Genomic DNA, 23,468 nt, shown 5'->3' with positions numbered 1-23,468 from the left:
TCCTCCTGGGTTAAATGGAATAAAGCAAGGTGCCAGATAGGAACATGCTTTGAGAGGAAAAACCCAGTAAGAAACTTGGTCTCTGACTTCCCGTGAGACCTTGTTTGGGTCACATCCTCTTTCTGGGCCTCAGTTTCCTTATATGTGAACCAAGGGCTTTGAAATAGATAATCACTAAGGTCTGTTCCTCCTTAAAAATTCTGATACTATAGAATTTTCAGTCAATTACAATGTTTTTCTACTCTCCCTTTCCAGGAAGAACATTAGAATGTCAAGAAAAGAATGGCATCATAAATTACTTAAAGAAAAAACAAAATGCAAAACTTTCAGGAAGCACCAAAGATGGGCTGACTCCACCCACCTCCACAGCAGACACTGGTGGCCCATGCAGCAATGCCTGAGCCCCAGGACAGGGGCCTAGAGGAGAGAGTCCCAAAGGGGCCTCTGGCTGAGGCAGGAAAGGCACTCATGGCTCCACTGAACTAGGCATTTGGTAAAGATTCCAAGCACAAAGGAAAAACCTAGAGTTTCTGATTACTTCTTAATTCCCAAATGCAATCCAGACGGCCTACGCCTTATAATGAATGTCGTTGCATCACAGGAAATCAGGGAGCTGTGACTGCTGGTCACTCCTGGGGCAAGATCCCACAGGACTCCCACCCTGGCAAGGCTTATGGAGACCCAACAGGAGGGGACACCAGTCTGAGTCCCATATGCTCTCACTGGGGGCCAGGATCTGGGACCAGAGACATGAGTAGATTTCTCTATCCAACCTAATTTCTCCTTCTACCTTCAACTGTTCTGCTCAAGTCTCTGTGTAAGGAAAAAGCCCAGGGTTGATTTTTCTACAGGATGGATTCCTGTCTCAAGGAGAAATTAGTACAATTCTCTCTTGGAGATGTAAACCAGAAGTCAGAGTGAGGTCATTAGCTGGTGGTGGGGCCTGGAGCCGAAAGGTCTGGTGGAGTGAGGGCCAGGACAGCCATGAAGCACCAGGTACAGGACGGCATCAGGGAAGTGGGAGGAAGGTGCAGCGGAGACTCACAAAGCAGAAATGAGGCCCTTGAGAGAGGAGCCACCTTGATTCTTGACTCTCAGCTTCCATCTCTGGGAGGCCTATCCAGAACATCTTCTCTGACCCTAGATTACTGCAAGGTGGCCTGCCATGTCCCCACAACCCACCCACTTCCAACACATGACACAACACACACATGTACACTAGCTTGAACAAACCCCTGTGGGTTTCTGTTCCTTGGGGCTGAATGAGTACCAGGTAGATTTCTCCTTGTGCTAAGCCAACAGCAATCTTTTCTGGAGTAGAACAGGTTTTACAGCCCAGCAAGGGTACCCCAGGATATGCCTACCCCTCCATAGCTCCACCCTCAAGCCAACCACCGACCACATCCCACCATCCACTCACCTGGGAAAACTGTTTCTCCCGCATCTTGACCTCCTTCTCCACCAGCTGCTGCCTCTTGGCACTCTCACTCTGCAGCCTCCGTTCCACCTGCTCCCGCCTCCTCCGCTCCTCCTCCAGGGCCTGCCGCCGCAGCTCTATCTCCCGCTCCTGCCCACAAAGCCAGGGGTCAGTGCCCTCAGCTGCCCTCTTCCCCCTAACCCCAGGCTGCTGCTGGGTGGCACTCACCTCAGAGGGCAGCCTGGCATTTGGAGACATCATCCTCAAAACCTACCCTCTCCAAGGACCTTGCTGTAAGGGTAAATGCTTTAAAGTGAGACCCTCCTGGCTTCAAAAGCTGGCTCTGCCACTCGTGTGCTCTGTGACCCCAACAAAATCATTTAAACTCCCTAAGCCTCAGTTGCCTCATCTGTAAAATAGGGCCAAGAGTGCCTACTCCTGGGATTGTAGTGAAAATTAAATGAGATCATGTATGTAAATGCCCATCATTGACTCCAGCAGGCAGGAAGCACTCAATAAACAAATGAGGCTCTTATGATTTTTATCTGAATTCCTAGAACATGCATTATCTAAACAACTTTTTTGACAGCAAATACATCCAGTAGTCCTTCTCTAACCTCTAAGGACCTTTGAAACTCCAAATTAGAAAAATCTGTAGTTGAGCTTCAAATTTTATGGGAAAAAATGAATTTATGAAAGCCATTATTAAAAAATTTTAGAAGTCATAAAAACAAATAATTAAAAACACAGCATGTTGGTGATGTTTTATATCTCTTAATAAACAGTAACAACCTTCATACCATTAACTCTCATTTACCACTTCTTCTCAGTTCAAAACTTAGCAGAATCTCCTTTCTTCCATTTGCCAAGAGATGCTTATAAATTTTCCCTCCTTTGAAGTGATTAAGACTGAGAGGCCTTCTTTTCTGGTTGGCCTAGCTGCCAACTCCTGCTCCCTGGGTCCCAGTCTCACCTCAGGAGGTGCAGAGAGCCCGGATGATGGAGACAGAACAGCTCCTGCAGCTCCTCTATCTGACTGCCTCCCCGGGCACGGGTTTCTTCAGCCTAGCTGTGCCCAAGATAAACCACTGGTCCCTCTTTGTTTTGTCCCAGCTCCAGGCCCACGTGAAGGAGACGTGATTTCCCTCAACCCCTGCCACTCCCCAAGGCCCCCAGCCGACACCTCTGCCCTGGCTTGGACATCTGCCTTCTCTTCTATCCCTATCCCTCAACTCCTAGTTCCTGCTTTTCCTAACCATCCCCAAGAGGAATGACCTGCCACTCAGGTAGACAGGAATCAAAATTCCCGTGGTAGCCAAAACGTCCACAGAAGTAAACACACAAAGACTGGAAGTTCCCTTACAGGCAATTCACGATTGGACAATGGTTACTGTGCTGCCTCCTCTTTTCCTAAGAGCTGTGAAACGTGTAACCTCATCAAGCCTCCCTATCCCCCACTTGAGGAATGCAAACTTTTACACCACTTTCTTCCTCAAGGGAATGTTGCTAGGTTAAACTTGGTGAAAGGGCTTGGGCTGGAGCACAGGCTCTAGGCAGGCAGAGAGCAGCTCTGGGGCTCTCACCACCTTCTGCCTCTGTGGCCCAGATATGCCTCACCCTAGACTCAATGAGTCGGCTTTTCTCCGCATGAGCTTCTTTCAGCATCTTCTCCATCTCCTCAATCTTACCCATGTCCAGGCCGCTTGCACTGGGGAGAGAAGCAGAAGAGCAGGTCTATCAAGGAGCCAAGAAGCATCCGGCGGGGAGATGGTGGGCCCCAGTGTAGAGGAGGGTAGGGTTGGCACGATTGGGTAGGGCGGGGATCAGGTACCTGGACACGTTGTCAGGGGAGCAGGCCGAGTTGCCCCCTGTGGAGATGCTGGTCTCCATGCTGTCGGAACTCTCCAGGCTCAGTGTGTCATAGGCGTGCTCACCCTCCTCCCCACGTTCCCGCCCGGCTGGCAGGTGGTGCAGGATAGAGTGGTGCATGAGTGGGGGGAAGCCCGAGGGGCCCGCTGGGAAGGGGGCCGCCCCATGCAGGGCATCCCACTGGCACTGTGCCTCGGCTGCTGCTTTCTGCTTCAGCTCAGCCAGTCGCCGCCGCTGCTCCTCAATCACTTGCTGCCCTGCAGGAGGGACAGGCAGGAGTTACAGTGGGCACCCCACTCACCCAGGGAGGACACTGGCAGCATCACAGACAGAGGAAAGAGGCGAGCAGGAAGAGGTTAACACAGGGCACTCCCTTCACCCCCCACCAACTTCCCTGAAGCCCCCACAGCTCCAGGTCCAGCTGTCCTGCCAATGCTTCAGTCGCCTGCACAATTGGCCACAGCCGTACAGTCTGGCTTCAGCGCTCTTTCTGCATCTCAGGCCCACACAGGGCACTGAACCTGCCCAAGTGGTGCCCTAGCAGCACAACAGCCAAGTGGCTCCAGCTCACAACCAAGGTCTGAAAAAATGGGCAGGACACATGCACCCACCCTACCTGCTGGGGGAAGGAGAAGGAAGAGATGGTGGGAGCCCCAGCAGCACCCAGTGTGTCAACGCAGACCCAGCTGTGATGCAGAAGCAAGAGCACCAGCAGTAGGAAAGAACAGGGAGACAAGGCAGAGCACAGCTGAGGCTGAAGAGAGCTCAGCTCAAGAGGTGAAGCCAGCCAGACACCCCAACCCAGCTCAGCCTGGGAGCCTGCCTGCAGGCAGCGGGGGCCAGGGCAGGACACATCATGCGGATGCCTGGGCAAGGGGCTGCCTGGCCAAAGCAATGCCCTCAATGACCAACGCTCTACCTGCTGGGTCGTCGGTTGGGAAGGGCTCGGCAGGAAGCAACTCGACTGGAGTAGGGGCCCCCAGGCAGAGGGTAGGGTAGAGAGACACAGAGGGGATAAGAGGAGAGAGAGGCACAGACATGGGCTTTCAAAACAACCAAAATGCACACAAGCAACATAGACTCCTGGGTCCCCAGAGCCAGTATCTTAGGGAACCATTTCTGGAGGTCATCGAGTCTAACCCTCTGCCTCCAGACAGGGCAATGTTTATCCCTACTCAGGTCAACAAGCATTTCCTTTATTTGCTGGGCTCTCTAGGAAAGATCTCACAGCCCCCCATATCGTTAGTCCCCTACCCTTAGTCTTTTGATAAATGTCCAAGAAGCTCTCCTTTAGCGGTCTAATCTAAATCCTTTCTGCTCTTGCCTACACCCCAATTAAAGGGAAAACATCCTGTGAAAGGTATGGGCATGGATGAGGCATGGTCAGGGGGTATATGGCAGATATCCAGGGCCTCTGGGAGAGCAGGTGGGCTGCCATTGCAGCCACTCACCCTTCTGCTGCAGGGCCAGTTGGCGCTTGGTCTCAATGTCCTGCAGCGTGGCTGCCAGGTTGCGAGGAAGGCTGCCTGTGCCATTCTGGGAGAGTTGAGCACTCTGTGGAGAGAAATGGAGCACTGGGAGGGACCTGAGGCTCAGAAGATGCCCCCCCCCCCACCGCTACAACCCTCAAGGCTTTCATGGGTGGCTTTGGCCTCTCCCCAGTGTGGCAGTCTCCACCCCCTCTACCACCACCACCCTGCCACACAAGCAGCCCACCCACTGTCCTCAGACCTTTGGGGAGGGGCTACGGCCCAAGGTAGCCACGCTGAGCTGGGAGGAGGAGGAGGAAGAACCAGAGGAAGAGGGGAGGGGGCCACTGCGGGTCCGGGGCAGGGGGCTGGTGGCCTCACCATCCGTCTTGGAGCGGTAAACCTGGAGGGAAGAGACATTGCCTGGTGAACTCTAGTTCCCCCACTGGCCACCACTCCCATGTCACCTAGGCTGGCTGTGATCCAAGGTACTGCCGTGGCACCAGGCCTCCAAGGCCACTGTCTCTAGCTGACAACAGCATTGAGCCCCCTGGGCAAGCCCAATAGGCAGATGTTATTGGCAGCTGCCAGGCCTCCTTTCCAGGCTGTTCCTCCTTAGGCTAATCCCTAGTCCAACCCTGCATCTTAGAAAGGACCTTGTAAATCGACCCATGCGAGGAGTTAACATTGGTCAGGAAGAGTTGTACGGGAGACCAACTGGAGGCCAGGGTTCCCTCTGGTCCCAGCTCTGCTACTAATAGGCTGTGTGACCTTGGGCCATGCACCTCCCTGCTCTGGGCCCTGGCTTCCTTATCTGCAAAAGGAGGGGGTAGGGCTAAACTAAACAATTGCCAAGCTCCTTCACAGCACTAATGTTTTGTGAATATGGTCTTTGGAGTCCAGAACCCTGACTCTCTGTGTAGGCTCTGCTACTTCCTAGATGTGTGGCCTTGGGGAGATTACTTATCTTCTCTGAGCCCCAGTGTTTGATCTGTAAAACAAGAGTTAACTTTATCTACCTCAAAGTGTTGTGGTGACAATTAAATGAATCACAACATGTAAAAATCTCTAACCAGCTGGGCTCAAAGCAGAGGGGCTACACATGTTACATGAATCAAACTCCTCCCAAAGGGAATATGGAGTCTTAGCTAAGATCATAGTGTTAGAGGCGCAATACCTTCACTCAAGGAATGAATCTTGAATGGTGGGGTCTTAGGCACTACAGCAGGTCAGTGGAGTGAAACTTGTGGGGGAAGACTATTGAATACTCTTTCTCCAGCCCCATGGTCAGCAGCTTGCTGTAGGCTCAAGTAGGCCCATGCCCTCCATGACAACTCTGAGGAGGCTTGGGCATGTCCTCAGGGCTATCACTTCACAGTCTTTGTCCCCCTCTATCCTGCCTCCAAGTGTCACCCCTCGGGAGACTAGTAGAGCAAAATGCTGGCAGTTCTCTTAGGACGTACTAGTTCCAGTTGCAATCGGCTCAAGAATGTGTCAGGCCCCCAGACTGAGTGAGCAGCTCTGGGGTTGAGAGCTACCAAGGACAGAGCAGAGCCACAGTCTAGCCCAGCACAAGGGACCAAATAGATCCCAACCTGACCACTGCTCTTGAACCCCCTTCCATCGGACAGTCAATCATGTTACCCTCGAACTCCAGCTGTTCAAAGTGCCAGGATGGCTGCCCATGAGGAGACTCTCATCACCCTCTCAAGGTCCAGAGGCCCCTTGTTGCCCTGGCTGGACTGACCCTCCCCCACCAATCTAAGGTGGCAATGAGTGGCTGACGGATTAGCAGGAGATACCCAGAGCAGAGAGGAACAGGGACTGGAGAGAGATGGGCAGTGAAGGAGGGGGTTACCTGCAGCTGACGGGAAGCTTTGGCAGGCAGAGGCGGGGGGGAAGAGCGAGGGGAGGCTGCAGTGGGGCCAGTCCCCAGCCCGGCCATCAGCTCCTGGTACCACTGCTCTAAGTCTACAGCAGGGAGCAGCAGCTTCTCCATCTGGAGGAGGGCATGGGGAGGGGGACAGGTACAGGAGGGAAAGAATGGAGAGGAAAGGTCAGGAAATGAGAGGGAAAGCAAAGGGAGGAAGAAGGAAGAAAAGGGAGAAGGAAGGGGAAAGTTGGAGGAAGGGTAAAGGAAGGCCATTATCAGGGAAATGGACAGGAAGGTGAGGGAAGAAGGGAAGGAAGGGCGAAAGGAGAGCATAAAGAGAAGGAAGAAAAAACAGTGAGAAAACAGTTGCCGTGAATGTGCTAAGGGCAAAGAGAAACAGTCAGGGCACAACTCCCAGACCACAGACGTGCTATGCCGACCATGATACCAGCCAGCCAGAGCCCACAGGCACTGAGCACTCCCCTGGGGCTGGCCTACAGCTGAGAAGCCGGGTTAGCAGGGGCAAAACACACACAGACAGAGCCACACCAGTAGTGGGCCTGGGGTGGCAGGAACACACAGACCACCAACCTTGGGTGAAGGCGTGATAGAAGCGAAGGAGGAGGAAGAGGGCAGCACGGGAGGAAGGCAGGTGGTGGGAACCAGGTCCCAGGAGGCAGAGGCCCAGAGAGGCAGGCCTGGCGCAGGGGCTGTGGGCATGGGCAAGGTGCCCCACATCGCCTTTAGCTGCTCAAGCGTCACGTACTTGGGGGAAGGCCGGGATACAGAAGGGAATACAAGAGGTTAATGGGACTAGAACCCGAGATGGCCCTGCTCTTGGGCAAGGGAAGGATCAAGGTAGGAAGCACAGAGCAGAGGCTTGCGGAGCCTGGGAAAACCAGAGTCTTCTCAGAACGATGCCCTCATGCTAGAGCAGAAGGTCTGGCCCTCCCTGAGCTATCAGGAGCTGAAGAGAGTCCCCAAGGTAACGGGGAAGAGAGAGAACCACTCCCAACCCCCCTTATGCCAGCTGCCCTTCTCCCTCACTCTTGAAGACAGACCCTGCTGTCCCCCCACCCCCACCCATGCCTGAGGGGCAATCTAGGACATTCAGAGTAGGCCCTTGGGCACAGGTGGGCTCACTCAGTGTCTGGTACCTCACTGTCAGGCAGGGGCTGGGCGAGCACGCTGGGGGAGGTGGCAGAAGCATAGGGGTCCAAGCGGGAGCACAGCTGGAGAACCTCTGCCAGGCTCACATACTCCTAGGGTGCCCAGTGGGAGGGGGAGGGACAGGCAGAGAAGAGGTTAACAGGGTTCCACCAGGTACCCGACACCCAAACTCCATGCCATAGGGCCATCACTGCATTCAATACAAAATCCAGAACAGGGTTGGAGAGCTCAGCTGCCCCCTATAGCCACAGATGGCTGTGGAGGGAAGCGGGGGGGGGGGGTGGGGGGGGTGGAGGGGGGGGTACCAGAAAAAAGACAGGTAGAACTAACTATTTGAAGGCTCTTCTTGACCTCCACTTTTGAGGCTGCCTTGGCATCCAGGCCCTGCCCCAAGCACACTCTGAAGGCCCATCCCTGGGTTTGCCCTAGGCTGGGGGCAGGAGAAGCAGCCTAGGGAGGGCCTTCAAGAGTCCACAAAGAATCAGAACCCAGCTCCCAGAGAACTCTTCTGTCTCCAACACCTTGGGCATCCCAATGGGGCACACACATGCAGCACTGATCACCAATCACACCTTTCCCGAGGGTCCCCTCGCACCTGATGTGCTGGGGAGGCAGGGGGGCCAGTAGGGGGGGTGCAGGGACACCACTAGGGCCTGAGCAAGATGTGCTCTGAGAAAGAGACCTTAGCAGAGAGCAGCTAAAAGCCCAGGCAGAAAAACAGGTCCACTGCCCAAGATGCTAGCACATTAGATTGTGGGTTGGGAGGTCATACTCCCCTGAGCATATCCTTAGAACCCTGAGCTTATCTAGGTATTGGGGGCATGGTAGGCATCCAAAATTCATGGTGAATTATAGGATCCTTTGGCACAGGATCCTAAGCCTACCCTATCCAGGGGGAGCCCATCTTGGCCTAGCTCCAGAGGCCAACTGTCCTACAGGGGTCATGGAAAAGGAAAATGAGCTGGAGGGTCAAGTGTGTTGTGAGAACTGACGAATGGCAAGCAGAATACATGCAAATTAATATGCAGTTTGATGCTCTGATTTGGCATGGGCTGCCCAGGCACTTTATGGAAGAGCAGGACAGCACACTCACTCAAACTCTCACAAACTCTGGCCAAAGGATTATTGCTACATGCCCTTCAGCTGGGCTCTTGGGAGGGGCTATAGGCGAGAGCTCAGCAAGCAGGCAGACAGGCAGTGGGCACAGCAGAGCAGGCAGTTAGCTGTGATTACCTCTTGTGCTTTGGGGCAGAGCTGAGTGGAAGCAGGTGGGGTTAAGGGGACAGAGGAGGCTCCAGCCTGAGAAGACCCTGGGAACGCGCCCAGAGCCACAGTCCCCAGCCCCACCTCTGAGGACTCGGAGATGAGCAGTTCAGCCTACAGAGAGGGTACATGGTGAGGTGCCTCACTCTTCACACTTAGCCCAGCCACCCCACCCCAGGCCTAAATTGCTTGTGCAGTGAGGCAGGAAGGAAGGGAAAGAGCTCAGGAAACTGGGCTAGTTAGACCTTACATACCAGGCACGCAAAGACTCAGGAAAGAATGGCTTAAGGGGCCTCAACGCCCAGTTCTGAGCCAAGAATCTAGTTCTAGACCAAAGCCCAGGGAGCTCCCAGATCAGGACCCCTAGATGCCTATCTTCCCCGTCAAGGTGAGTCTGCCCAGCCTTGCCCCTTACCAAACCTCTGAGCTGCCCATCCTCCCCACCCATGCCTCCTGAATCCTCCAGATGTATTCAGTCACCCAAAATGGTAAGTGGGCTCCTGGTAACCCAAAAAGGTAAGGTCAGAAAGGTAACCAAAAAGAAGCAGCTGGTAGCCATAGAGAGTCAAATCCCAGATCTCAGGGCCATTCCTACTCAAATCTCTCCAGTTCAGGAAAATGTCCCCATAATCAACCTCAGCCATTTGAACAAAGATGCCATGTGTTGCTCCAGAGCCTCCCAGGAGATACCTTGGGCCTGAAGCTGGGGCTGACCCAACCACGTTACCTCTTTGAGGGTCGATGAGGTCTTTGGGAAAGGCCTGCCCCCCGTGAGTGAGTGGTATCTTCTTTCCAACATAGTCAGTTTCTCCTTCTCCTGCAAGCCCAAAGTGGCAGAAAATCAGAAAGGAGTCGGAATGATGGCAAGTGAGGAGACCAAGCGAAGGGGGATCCCACATGGCTGGCAAATCTCCACCCTAGCCCTTCTGCATTCACTTCCCACTCCCCCACCACCTCTCCCACCCAACTGACTGGGGCTACCTTCTGCAGCAGCTGCAGGGAGGCATTCTTGTCCCGGGCCAGGCGCTCCGACTCTTGCACAGCTTGGGCCCGGATCTGCCCGGCCTGACTGTCCAGGACTGCCAGGCGCTCCTGGAGGAGATGGTGGTGGTCAATCAGGCCCTGGGAAGACAGGGCTGAGCCCAAGGGGGGCTTGGCTGTCTCTCCTGCCCAGAGACCCTGGGCTTGGGTTAAGGGAATCAATCAACTCTCCTCCTGGCCCCAACTCTCCCCAGGAAAACTCAGGCTGCTGTGGTCAGCTCCTTCCCTCACCTCTCCCTTGACCAGCGACCCCTGTGCCACCAGGCACACCAGCCAGAATCTAAGTCCCCAGATCTCCCTTCCCCTCAACCCCACAGTCCACATGTCCAGAATCCTGGAGACACTGAACAGTTCTCTACCTACCCCCTTCCCCCATCCCCCATCCCACCCCCACTACCGCCACCCAAATCCAGGCCTACCACTTTCCTGGCTTGGACTCTTTCACCAGCCTCCTGCTCCCATTCTCTCAATTTTCTGATCCACTCCACATTGCCAAAATAGCTTCCCAAAATGGCCTTTGAGGTTTGTTTTCATTTGTTTGCATATCTGAATTTTCTAATCTTTCTAAAAAGAATATCTATTACTTGAATAATTTTTTATTTATGTATTTATTTATTTTTTGAGGAAGATTAGCCCTGAACTAACATCTGCTGCCAATCCTCCTCTTTTAGCTGAGGAAGACTGGCCCTGAGCTAACATCCATGCCCATCTTCCTCTACTTTATATGTGGGATGCCTACCTACCACAGCATGGCTTGCCAAGCAGCGCCATGTCTGCACCCAGGATCCGAATCAGTGAACCCAGGGCCACTGAAGCAGAACAAGCGCACTTAACCGCTGAGCCACCTGGCCAGACCCTGGATGATTTTTTAAAAATCCACAAGTAAGGTTAGATAACTCTTCTCCTCAAAATCTTTCAGTGAATCCTCATTACTCACAGGATGAAGCACAAACTCCTAAGCCAGCATTCAAGGGCTCCCAGAACTGGGCCTACACTTTCTAATTCCACTCCCCCGCTGAGCCCTCTATGCTCTCAGCTCGGCCATATTGGACACTCAGTTGTGCAGTTTACACTCTCAGGCCTCTCTTATACTGTTCCCTTAGCCAGAATGTCCCTGTCTTCCTTCACCCATCAAGAGCTTACTTATCCTCCAAGACCAGATCGAATGCTATATTTTCTCCAACATCTTCCTTGATCGCCAATTTCTTTGCTCTTTCCTCTGTGCTCAAATTATTCTGTATCACCATTTGCCTTGTTTTATTGTTAACTTGTGAATATACATCCATCACCACCACCCCACCCAGGCTGTCAGATCCAAGGGCAGGGCCAGTGTCTTTTCTGTCTCCATATCCCTAATATGGTTTAGCACAGTGCCTGGCTCAACATTATATGTTAAAAGGAAATGAAAAGATAATAAGTGAGAGAGAAGGATGGTGGCTGGGGAAAATGGGGTGGGTTGATCCCAGGGGGGCTTCCTGAAAGAGGTAGGCTTAAAGCACTACCCTTAAGAACAAGACACAGGAGAGGAGAGAGGGAAGAAGGGAGCTGTCCTAAATCTGGGGTCAAGCAAAGACTGAAGCAGATCAGGCAGCAATCCTCACAGCAAGATCTGCTGTTTCCTGGGAACCTGTTAGGACCCAAGAACTCCGCTAAATGCTTTGCATTTGTTACCATGTTTAACCCTCTTAGAGGGCAGATGCCTTTACGCTTATTTTACTGATAAGAACACTGACATATTTAGGAGCTAAGGTGTCTTAACTGGTAAGTTGTAGAGCTAGGATTAGAAGTAGATCTACCGGACTCCAAAGCCAATACTCTGAACCAGAGTGGAGAGGACAGGGGAGCCTGGGGTGGGTGAGACACTGGGAGCCAGGGAATGGAAGCTGAGCAAGGCTCATGAGGAGCAGCATGGGGAACAATGAGACCCCTGGGTCTCAGCAGCTGAGTTCCAGTTTCCTAGCGGCCAGGGTGGGCATGGGGAGGAAGGAACAAGAGTCCAATACTATCAACCCCTCCAGAACTCGCTGGAGTTTATACCCACCAGGACCTCGAAGGGAAAGGATTAGCTGATCTAAGGCCCTGTGCATTCTCTCCAGAAGGAAAGAGAAAGAGGCTAGAGAAGTGCCAGCCCCTAGCCCCAGTGCAGTACAGTGGGAAGAACAGCGGCTTTGGGGCCAGGCAAGCCTGGGTTCCAATTCTGACTCTGAAGCTTATAAGCTGGAAAGTTTGGTGCAAATATGTTTCTTCTCTGAGCCCTCGTTTCCTTGTCTATAAAATAGGGATAAGAGCACTGGCCTTGTGAGAGAACCTAAAGTCAGCATGCGATAACCCAAGGAAGCCTCTTGGCACACATCAATGTGCTTGGGAAATGCTCATTTTCTTCTGTCCTTTCATCTGCCTCACATCTGGAAATGGAGTCAGGGAGAGTAGCAAGGGATGTGGATTTGGGGGTGGGGGTGGTCCAGCAGCTCCCTTATTCTCACCAAACTCAGGCTAGCTGTCAAGCCCCCAACTCACCATATTTTGACACCCTTCCCCTGATCTCACTGCCCTCACCTCCTACCCACTCACTCCAGCCAGGCAAACTGCACATGCATGCATGTATGTGCACAGACATGCAAGTCTCAGCATGAGTGTGTGAGCCGCCTGGGCCATCCTTCTCGTTCTCCTCCCCAACAGCTTCCTAACCCTTGCTTAACACAAGCCTCCTTCCAAGTTTACTCCCCACCCTCAGACACACACATACACCTCAGCCCCATCACTATGCCCTGGTCTAACTGAAATCAGTAGCAGACAATCACAGCACCCAGAGCTCCAGAACTGGCTAGGATACAATACCCAATACCCTCGTTTTACGGCTCAGCCAAGCCAGGGCTAGAACCCAGGGGATGCTCTTTCTAGGACCCCTGGCTGGCTCTAATATCCAGATCTCAGGTCTCTATGTGTCCCAGCACTTCCATCAGTCAGAGAGCTCTACAAAGGCAGGAGCAAGCCTCCTCCTCTATCTCCATCTTTCACTTCCCTGCCCAGCCAGTGCCCAGCTCCAAACATGAGCCCAATTCACTTTCCACTAGAAGACTGAGGTGAGTCAGGACTTAATAACAACGGCTGCGGTTCACTGAGTGCTCACTATGATCATATCCTATGCTATCTTTACATACATCATCTTGTTTAATTCTCACAACAGCCTGTTAGTGTTTTCGTTTTACAGATGAGAAAACTGAGGCTCACAAAAGTGAGGTCATCAACTGGGATCCAAACCCAGGTCACTGGCCTCCAAACCCCACTGGGTAACAGCGGCAGGGAATGGGGTGGGGCACACCTTCCTCTTTGTGATGCTGCGAAGCAGCTCAGCCTTGCTCCGGAGCAGCCCCTGGCCTGCCAGCTCACGCTCTTCCTCCACGCGGCTTTCCCGCTCCAGCTGCTGGAACTCCAAGTCCTCGAAGAGCTTTGTCTCAGTCTCTAGGGCCTCTGCCTCCTTGAACGACATTGACAAAGGGGTTTGGGTGGTGTTCGAAATACCACTCTGGGCCTGGAAGGGGCCCTGGGGGCTGGACCCAAGGAAATAGGGGAAGGGACCTGCCCCCACCCAACACCTTTTCCTCTGCTTGGCTTTGCCCATTTCATGGGCATCACTGCCTGGAGTAGCAGAAAGGAGAAAATCAACCCCCTCAATCTTTCCCTGTCCCCTCCAAGCCACAGCACCGACCCTGGTGTCCAGGTACTGCAGGGCCCAGTTGGTCCCGTCCCACCGCTTTCCTCTCTTCTGGGCGGGTGGCCCTCGGGGGCCAGGGAAGGGGGGCTGGTGAAACTGACCCTTCTCAGCTGCTCCTGTAACTGTTCCCGCACTGACTCGGGGCAGTTATCGAGCTGCGTCTGGAGCTCGGCGTAGAGCGCCTGGCGGGCCTCCAGGTGCCTCCGTCCCGCGGCCAGCTCCGCCCTCTCCTGGTCAGCGGGAGGGGGAGGGAGAGGGCGGGGCACAGGGGAGAAACAGAACACACACTCCTCAACTCCGGCCCAGCAGGCGGCCGCAGCGGCGATGGGAGGGGCGGCAAGGGCGGGAGAGAGAGAAAGGGTGAGCAAGAATGGGGTGAGGGAGAAGCGAAAAAGGGGCAAGGAATAAAAGAGCAGAACAACCAGAAGAGGGGAAAGAAGAGTAGAAAGGGAAAATCAGGAGGGAAGAGGTGAGGAGAGGGAGAGGCAGGAGCTGAGGTGTAAGACAGGACTCAGAGGTGCAGGGCATGGGCTAACACAGGCAGAGGTGTGGGTTCCCAAGGAGAAATTTTGGTCTCTTAGAGTCCCTTGCAGTAGAAATGTTAGGGTAGGTCCTAAGAAAAAGCCCTGTTTTCTCTCTAAACCAGTCAAGGCCAAAGCTGGTTCCACATCACAAACACGGAGCCTCTAGTTCCTGTTCCTCCCCCTCTTCCACTGCCTGGAGACCAAAATTTAACCCTGGGAAAAAGGGTAGAGATAGTAAGGGTTAAATCCAGGGTTTGGGTGTGAATAGGGAGCTGAGGATGTTAAAGCTACACCGGTGCAGCAGAGGAGACCCCCAGCCCAGCCCCCTTGGCCTCCCTCCCTCCTGCCCAGGGTGGGGGTGGGGTGCTGGCACTGCAGGCTGAACTTCAGCAGGATGAGGGTTGCAATTAGTTGTCCGTTGCCATGGTAATAGGAGCCCCAGGAGTGGGTACAGAGAGGAGGTGGATAGCTCTGTCTGGGGCAAGATGACACCTCTGAGGGTGGGAAGGGGGACAAGGGAAGGAGCTGATGAGTCACCCCTCCAAAGGACAGGCAGAGGAGAAACTGATTACTGATTCCAAAGCCAGAGTGGGGCCTTGGGCTGGGAACTGGGGAGGGAAGTTAAGTGAACCTTCCCCATTGCAGACCACTGCTACCACCACCACCACCACTGCCACCACCATCACCACCACCACCTCAAGTAACTGGGCCCAGAGAGAAAGCAAAGTCCAGGCCTCCAGGTTCCTTCTGAAATGCTGAGCTTCACCCTGGGAGTAAGTCCCTATGTTGAACCCTGGCCCCAATCCCTCTCCACCCTCTTCTACCCCCATCCCTGGAGAGGAGGACCTGATCAGGCCAGCTTCTAGGGCCCAAGTACTTCTCCATCCTGGGACTCAGTCTACCATACCCAATGTTCTGGATGGCTCAGGGGCAGGAGAGGGGGAGAGGCCTACCCATTCCCACCCACTGGCTGGGGTATCTGGGAAACCCCAGGGGAAAGCTAGGAAGGGTAGCCACTGTGTGGCAGAGAGCCCCTGTCCAAGCTCTCCACGGGCCATGCCACCACAACTAGACCTCCTTACTCCTCTGCTCTGGAGGGAAGGCAGGTGGATGGCTGGAGGACAGCCTGCCTCTCCCTGCTGTATAGGACACTGCCAACAGTCTGTGAAGGGAGGACCCAGGCTCTTTCAAATGAGAGGAGCTCTTCAGGCTGAGAAGCTCCTCAGTCAAGCATTTCCCCCAACCTTGTATTACTCCTGCCAATGCCCACTGAGTAAAGTTTAGCTGTGCCCCTTGCCCATTCCTTTCTGATCAAAACCCTGGGGTCCCCCACCAAGAAAGGAAGGAGGCAGCATTAGAGGGGAGAGGCCAAGGGCACAGAGGTGCCCCTGGAGTTAGTGCAAAAGCAGGCATGGCTCAGCCCTGCCTGGGTGGCACTGGCAGTTAGGGGCATGCGGAGAGCCCAGGACAGTGATTAGAGGGAGCGTTAGTGCAGGCCTGGCTTGTAAGCGTGGAGTTAATTTGGCACAGAATTTGGGAGTGTGGTTTTGGGGGCCAGAGCCAAAGCTCCAAAAAAAAAAAGGAAGGAGGTCAAAGAATTCTTAAGAGCTTCAAAATTGAGGGACAGGAGGAAGATACTCTCAAAAAATACAGAAAGAAAACTAATTCTTGGAAAAATACTGTCAAGTCCAGAAATAGATGGTCCCACTCCACTTCAAAGCTTTTGGCACGTTGTTGGGCATCTTGGGCATGGCTGGCACAGACCCTGTGAGATGGAGCAGCCCCTGCAGGCTGGCACGAAATCTGAAAGGGGCAGGGGCAGGAGCTGGGACCATCTGGGACGGGAGGCTGCAAATCCTGAAGGCTCAGGGGAAGCAGAGTCCTGAGGGCCATTTCCCAAAGACCACGACCTGAGCACCTGAGGCATGCTTGGAGGGAGATGTTCTCCAGATGGAGGCACCCCAACCTGAATCACTCCCCAGCACCAGTCCCCCGGGCAGTGCTCACTGTACAAGAAGGGGCTTCGGCACTTCCTAGAAGGGCCATGAAGGGCCCAGAATGGCAGGCACCCAGGCACCCAGAGGTAGCATAGAGACCCAGACAGAGGAAACCCCAGAAACCAGAAACCAGCCCAGCCCCTGGTGGTTGCCCTCCATGCTGGTACCTTCCACAGAGGACAAGGCCTCTTGCCTCTGGGGGGAGCATAGAGACCACCCAGTCTGCAGGACAGATGATGAGGTAAAGGGTAAGGGGCCACAGAAAAGGCATTTCTCCTCTCCCAGGCCACTGGTACCCAGCACTGAGCCAGGCCAGGTGTGGGTTACCTTGTCCCTCTCCTTTTGGATGCCTGTCTCCAAGGTCACCAGCTTCTCCTGCAGCTGGTCCACCGCCTTCTGCTCCTTCTGCAGCAGTGCCCGCTCTGCCTCCCTCTCACCCTGCAGCAGCGCCCGCTCCATTTCAGCCTGGGGGCAACACCAGGGTCCACATCAAGGCCCGTCAAGGCAGTTGGACTCAGGCTACTGTGGGGCCTTCATTCTGCCTGAGTAAGAGTCCAGCCAGGGCCCTCATGGCTCACCTCTCGGGCTGACTCCTGCAGCTGCTGCTCCAGCTCCTTTACACGGACCTTGAGCTGCTCCACTCGCCCCAGCACCTGAGCCCGCTCCTCTTCCAGGGCCAGCACCTCTCCCTGGAGCTTGGTGCTAGGTGCATCTTCATGCTGGAGGAGAGGGAAGCCATAAGCTGAGGAAGCCTAGAGCCGTCCAGGATAAGACTTCGAGAATAGATCCCCATTCCTCAAGGAATTTGGAAGGGGTAGCTAGACTAAGATAGGAGGCAAATTCCCCTCCCTGCAAGTGGAACAATACAGGCTCAGCTAAATGGAATACAGATTTACCACTGAGTGCCAGGCCTGGGTGGGGCTCCAAGGAAAGGCAGGTCATAAAGCATATTTATAGCTTGGGAAATGCGTCAACACCTCCCTCTCTTCGTTGCCTCATTTCTACACCTCTCATGCCTGATCTCTTCCCAAACTTGATCCTTCAATTACTTCCCCCTCACCGGGCCTTGGCATCCACCACATGCCTCCTAGCAGGTCTGACCCCAGCCCCCTCATCCTGTCCACTCCCCTACATCCCACCTCCTGCTGGGTGCTCTCAGTGCTGCTGCACTCCTCCTTGAGATTTTCCTCATCTGAGCGTTCCACACTCTCCCACAGGCGTTGCGTGGCACTTCCAGGCTCCTCGTTGCTCCGCCCAGAGGCCCCAATGGCCCCTGCAAGGCCTCGTGAGGGCCTCCGGCCTGCCAGTGCCAATGCTGCAGTGGCCTCCCCAATGCTGGGCAGCTCCCCGGCCTCAGGTCCCCCGTCAGCCCGGCTGTATTCAGCACACAGGTTCAGGATGGTCTCCAGGCGCTGGCGTTCCTGGGGAAGATGGACAGAGCAGAGCATGAGGGGGAGGAGGCCAGGTCCTGGTGGGACTAGAGCCATGCACAGTGTCCTGACAGAAGAGGGAAGTAGGACACTAGGCACTCGGGGCTCAGAATCAAATCAGGAGAACCCCAACCCCAAGGTCTAAAGAGGCAGAGGGAAGGAGGGTGCCCCAGAAGTGCACAGGAGGAACCAAGCTGTTGTGCCACCTGCCCACATGGCGAGCCCCTCCCGTCTTCCTGTTTCCTTTCCCTTCTCATTCTATCCCCGGGTGGGCTTCCTCGTGGACACAGAGGGACACACCCAGACACACACTGGTAAGCAGACTAAAGACCCAATGAGACACAGACAAACACTCAGGTGATCTTTGTGACATGGATACACATAGATCCACAGACACAACGGCACACAGAGACACCCCTGCACATCAGCACTGACACACAAGGACACATGTGCCCTGGACCTGCATTAACAGGCAGGTACACACAAAGACACCAGCCCCAACATGCACAAATGCACACCGATGCACACTCACATAGATAAACACAGTCTAGCATACAGACAGGTGGGCACCAACACAGACGGCTGGAAACAGATCCATGGGTCCATAGGGACCTCACAGTTTCACACAAAGATGTGCTCAGCATGTATACACCGTGCCAGACAGACCTGGGACACGGTCTTCCTCATCCCCACCTTAACTCCAAGACAGTCTCAGGCAGCCCTCGGCTCCTTCCCAGCTGGGTGGGCTGCTGCCAGGCCCAGGTATGAGTGCTCCCTCGCCCTGCCACTTAATCTGGCCCCTTCCCACACACAGCCCACTCAGATTCTTCTCAGGGGCCTAGGAGACGAAGGAGGGACAGTACAATCATGCTCCCAGTCTGTGGCCCCTCTCCCATTCATAACAGCCCAGGTTTAATGCCTCCCCTAGGCTCCCATGGCTCTCTGGGATCCCTCAACCTCAGGTGTCTCTCACCACGTACAGTTGGCCACGACCCCCTAGACACTTACCCAGCTTCCCTCCTGCTGCTTGCCCAGTTCCATGGCAGAAAAAAAAAACAGGAACAGAGCCTCAGCACCAGGGAGGCTGGGCCAGTGCCCCCGCCCCTGCCCCAGGACCCAGATAAGCAGCCTGGTTGAGGTGGGAGGGGCAAGGCAGACAGACTCCAAGATTTAAAGTGGCAGGTGGGGCAGGTCAGGGCCGGTGGTGAGATGTGTGCTGTGCATGGGGGTGGGGGTGGGGAGGCTAAACGAAGGAGTTGGAGGAAGCTAGGCCCACCACTCTGCCTGTGCCAGGCTCACTGCCCCCTCTCCAGGATGAGGCCCAGTGTGGGCCAAGCATTCTCATCTAGGCCAAGGCAAAAACAATGAAGAGAAGACGTACCAACAGGAAAGACCAGGGTTCCTGCCTCACCTGTCCCCCACCCAACACAAACACACTCCCATAGCCTCACCTCACCCAATGCTGTCCTACCTCTTCTGAAAGGGTCTCCAGGCAAACCTCGGTTCTGATTCTCCTCCTCAAACCAATCCCAGGCCCCCCAGGAACCCCGTTCTTCTGCTCACAGGAGAGCAAGCAGAACCCATTCTCCTGTACATGTGCTCGAGGGTGTACACACCAACCAGAGCCCCTTGAGCTCCCTGTGCTATCTGGGGAATCCCAGCCCCCACCCAGCTCAGATGCCATCTCCAGGACAGCTGCCCAGAGCCACACCCGGCCCCCGAATGCACCCACACGCATGCCTACACACACAATCACAATCACAATCACACAGGCAGGCCCAGATCAGGCCAGGGGCTGACCATTCTGTTCTCTTCCTCTTCCCTGCCACTGACATTCCCCGATGATCCTGCATGGGCCAGGACAAGCAGCTCCCACCCATTTATAGAGACCAAAGAGAAGCAAGAAAGAAGGACCAAGGGCTTATTGTAAAGAGTAAGGCTTGGAAAGATGGGAGACTTGGGTTCCAGTTCCAGCTCTGTCAGAACTTGCCGTGTGACTTTGGACAAACCCATTTCCCTCTCTGGGGCTCACCCTTCTCATCGTTAAGATCTGCTTCTCAAACTGAAAGGTGCAAGGTCTTACCATAAATGTGGTATGTTTTCCTAGAGCTTCACTGTATTCAGGTAAATAACGTGAAACTTAATTAATACATTAAAACAGATGCTATGTTATAGAATAAATGCAAAATTAGCATAAATTTAAAATACAGCCTTGGATGGGGCCGGCCCCGTGACTGAGTGGTTAACTTCGCGTGCTCTGCTTCGGCGGCCCAGGGTTTCATCAGTTCGAATCCTGGGTGTGGACATGGCACCGCTCATCAGGCCATGCTGAGGAGGCATCCCACATGCCACAACTAGAAGGACCCACAACTAAAAATACACAACTATGTACCGGGGAGCTTTGGGGAGAAAAAGGAAAAATAAAATCTTTAAAAGAAAAAAAAAAAAATACAGCCTTGGAGACTACAAATCAAGTTCTTCATGGCACCAGAACCTTGAGATACTGGTCACTACAGTGTATCCTGGAATGGGGAAGCTTAAGAAGCCCAGGCCCTGTCCATGGGCCCCTCCTACTCTGCCAGTTGGCCTGCCCACACTCTGGCAGAGACTCTGCCATGGATGTCGCAGCCTCCCTGGCATCTGCTCACCAGCCTCTCCATCTCCTGCTCCCGAAGCCGCTCTTGGCGCTGCCGCCGGTGGTACTCCAGGAGGTCATCCTCATTGTCGCTGATCTCCGTGATACTATTTTTCCGCTCTCGAGTGACAGGAACTCGTAAGTCCCCACTGGAGAGCTTCCTCTGGCTACGTGGGCTCTGGCGGGGCGAAGCCCCAGTCAAAGAGCCCAGACTGTAGGCCGGGCTCAGCCTGCCACTGAAGCTGCCCTTGCGGGGTGCCAGGGACTCCCCAAGTGTGGGCGAGGGGCTTCGTGTCCTACGGCTCCGTGCCCCCAGCGTTAGCGAGAAGTCCTCTGGTGAAGCCGCATGGGCTGCCCAGCGCCGAGGCCGAGGACTCTCTGCCACTTCCCTGGTTAGTTTAGGATCTGGGGTGGTCCGGGCGGGGATGGGGGAGAGAGCCCGTCGGGACAGGGATGGGCTCAAGGGAGGGAGTTCTCGCATACTGTCCAGGCCCCGCCGACCCAGGCGCGGACTCTCAGGAGGCTGCAGGGTGCGAGTGGCTGACCCATCTGAAAATGTTCGGCCTACCAGTTGGCGTGAGGGGCTGGTTGTCAATGCCCGCTCAGTGCCTGGTGGCTCACGGAAAGGGCTGGGAGGGCGGTCTTGGAGTGTACCAATCTTGTTTCGGGGAGCAGGAACTGGAGGCTGGAACTTGGGGCTGCCAGGAATGCTGGTGTGTTGGGTGCGGGCACCAGAAGCTGGGTATTCACTCAGGCTAATAGCCACTACGGGCAGCTGCCCACCCAGCCGGGGGCTCTCAGTGGCTCTGCGAGCCTCCGCCAAGACAGTGGCTGCAGGGCTGTCTGTCAGCAGACCCCGGAGGCCAGGGCTTGGAGGCCTCTCATGACCCCCCTTCCTGCCTAGCCGGGGGCTCTCAGAGGAGCGGGCACCACTCGGTCGGGACTGTGGGGGCTGCAGGGCCAGATGGTAGCTAGAAGAACGGGCAGGCACCAGTGGGGGCAAGGAAGGTGCTGGCTCCTGCCCACTGGGTGAGTGGCTGGCACAGCTTCCACTGCTGGCTGGTGAGGAGAGTGGAGAGAAAGCTGGAGAGGTGTTCTCATAACTGGAGCCCACAGACATGGCACCAGGGCTGACTGGTGGGGACAGCAGGTAGCGCCCACCATTAGCCATCGGCGACAGTGGGGAAGTTGCAGCAGGCTTCTTGCCAGCAGCTCCAGGATCCTCTAGCACCAGTGAGTCCATGATTTCCTGCAGGTCCTTCTCAATAGAGCTCACCAGGGAACTGTGGCTGGCACAGGCCGAGGGTCCCCGGGTTGCAGGCTGTGGGGTGTGGTTCCCATTCACCAAGCTTTCTGATTCTGCTGAAAGGAAATCCAAAAATGCCTCAGGCCCTGGTCTTTGACTTTGGGGAGCTGCATATGCTCAAGAGTGAGGGCACTTCCTCACCTCTTCTTAGCAGAGTAAGGCTGCAAAGATTCTGAAGAAAAGGCCAGAAGATCTGGGTTCCAGTGCCAGGTCTCCACTGACCTGCTGTGCAACCTCACCCAAGTCACTTGCCCTGGGTTTCCCTTCTGTAAAGGAAGAGGATGGGCAAAGCTCTTCCGGCTCTAACATTTTACGACTTAGGACAGAGTTGGCAACAATGCCAGACACTTCTAGGCCTAGTTGTTACCAACTCACCCCAAGACGAGGTTCCTCCTTGCCTTGGTTTCTCTAACCTCCTATACCTCTCCTTCAGGAAGGACAGGTAGATATTCTGCAAAGGGATCTGTGGAGCTGGCCAGATGTTCCAGGGGGTCCCAGTCATTTAGGACACTAGAGCCTCCCAACACAGGAGCCGAGATCCAGGAAAACACACACACAAAGTCTCCAGGGCTGAGTGAGGTATGTGTACTGCATCACTTTGTCCAATCAGAGGCAAGGGAGGGGCCTGGCACCGATGGCTAGTTCCTGGAAGCAAGGCTGGGCAGAAACTAGGTGCAGCTCAGTGCCTCCAATTAGCCCATTAAGCCACGCCAGCAAAAGCCTGCCTTTGCCCTGCCCCAGTCCTCATCAACCAACCAGAAGTCCCTGGAACCACTGCCCCAAACAGCTGAGGGAGTGGCATGCAAGGCTAGGGTGGGGGCAAGGTAAAGCTAACCAAGGAATGGACTGGGAACCCGGGTTTCTGAGCCCCCCAAGGCTGGAAAAGACTGGGGAGTGGAGGAGGAGAAGGAAAGCCTTACAAAGGCTTTTTTGCAAGACTGAGTTTGAGTCCAAAATTATGCAGACTGTGCAGGACCACAGTCAGAGGGGTTGCCATGGATACTGATGGTGCCAGTGACCAACTACCTTTCCTCAGCTCCCCAGACTATCCATTTAAGCCATTGATGCCACCCTGTTAGATATACCTGACATACATGTCCACCAGTCTCAGTACCATGTTGACACCTGTCATGCCATAACCCCTCTGAATGCCTGTACAAAGTCTGGGGTGGTAAGCCCACTGGCAGCCTCCTGGTCTATACCCCACCTTCTAGGCAGTTGGGGTAAGGAGGGCTGTGCTGGTTCCCTGGGACAATCACCAATTCTCCTCTGGGGATCAATAATTCACACACAAACTGCAGCTGCTCCACTGAGTCATCAGCTGGCATGGCATGGCCTGGGGGTGGGGCAGGGCCCAAAGACACGATCACCAGCAGGTGGTACCCACCAGAGCTTACAGGGGTTCAACCTAATGCTTCCTTCTGCCCCATCAGGCCACCCTGAAGGGTGAGGCTCCCTCATGGTGACACAAGAGGGTCAGGGTTGCAGACACTGAGGTGGCATCTTCCAGGGCAGTGGGATTCTGGTTGGCAGAGCCCTCCATCCTTCAAGCACATGACTCCCTAATTCCAGCCAAGCAGTACTTCTTGGATCTCTCCCAGTGGCCAGACTGCCTGGCACTCTCCACCAGCAGCCCATGGCAGGTGGCAGCAAGCCCAGATCATGGATATTGTCCTGCCCTGACACCATGGCTGGAGCATGGCTGGAGTGGGCAAGGAGGAGGACTGTCCAGGAGCTCCCATAAACCCAACCCCCTGCC

At 54.7% G+C, this 23,468-nt stretch overlaps 1 protein-coding gene across 50 annotated transcripts in view; it reads right to left on the bottom strand.

Moving 5' to 3' along the window:
* Positions 1–23,468, bottom strand: part of PHLDB1 (pleckstrin homology like domain family B member 1) — a 45,995-nt gene that overhangs the window by 7,409 nt on the left and 15,118 nt on the right. For 6 of the 50 annotated variants that reach the window (XM_070624969.1, XM_070624971.1, XM_070624952.1 and 3 more), the window contains 13 exons: positions 20,417–21,765; positions 17,478–17,759; positions 16,917–17,057; positions 16,666–16,803; positions 13,425–13,580; positions 10,043–10,153; positions 9,789–9,878; positions 6,614–6,754; positions 5,018–5,158; positions 4,738–4,840; positions 3,249–3,543; positions 3,035–3,125; positions 1,421–1,567 (listed from right to left, as the gene is read on the bottom strand). In XM_070624969.1, coding sequence (XP_070481070.1) covers positions 1,421–1,567; positions 3,035–3,125; positions 3,249–3,543; positions 4,738–4,840; positions 5,018–5,158; positions 6,614–6,754; positions 9,789–9,878; positions 10,043–10,153; positions 13,425–13,580; positions 16,666–16,803; positions 16,917–17,057; positions 17,478–17,759; positions 20,417–21,765 — 3,185 coding nt within the window. Of the gene's footprint in view, positions 1–1,420; positions 1,568–3,034; positions 3,126–3,248; positions 3,544–4,205; positions 4,251–4,737; positions 4,841–5,017; positions 5,159–6,613; positions 6,755–9,788; positions 9,879–10,042; positions 10,154–13,424; positions 13,581–13,918; positions 14,048–16,665; positions 16,804–16,916; positions 17,058–17,477; positions 17,760–20,416; positions 21,766–23,468 lie in introns of all 50 variants that reach the window. The other 44 variants (XM_070624970.1, XM_070624972.1, XM_070624956.1 and 41 more) reach the window with 11 other exon arrangements.

The sequence above is a fragment of the Equus przewalskii genome, chromosome 6, assembly GCF_037783145.1.
Source record: "Equus przewalskii isolate Varuska chromosome 6, EquPr2, whole genome shotgun sequence".
NCBI lineage: Eukaryota > Metazoa > Chordata > Mammalia > Perissodactyla > Equidae > Equus > Equus przewalskii.
Note: the sequence above shows the minus strand (reverse complement) of the source record. Positions and strands in the feature narration are given on the sequence as shown.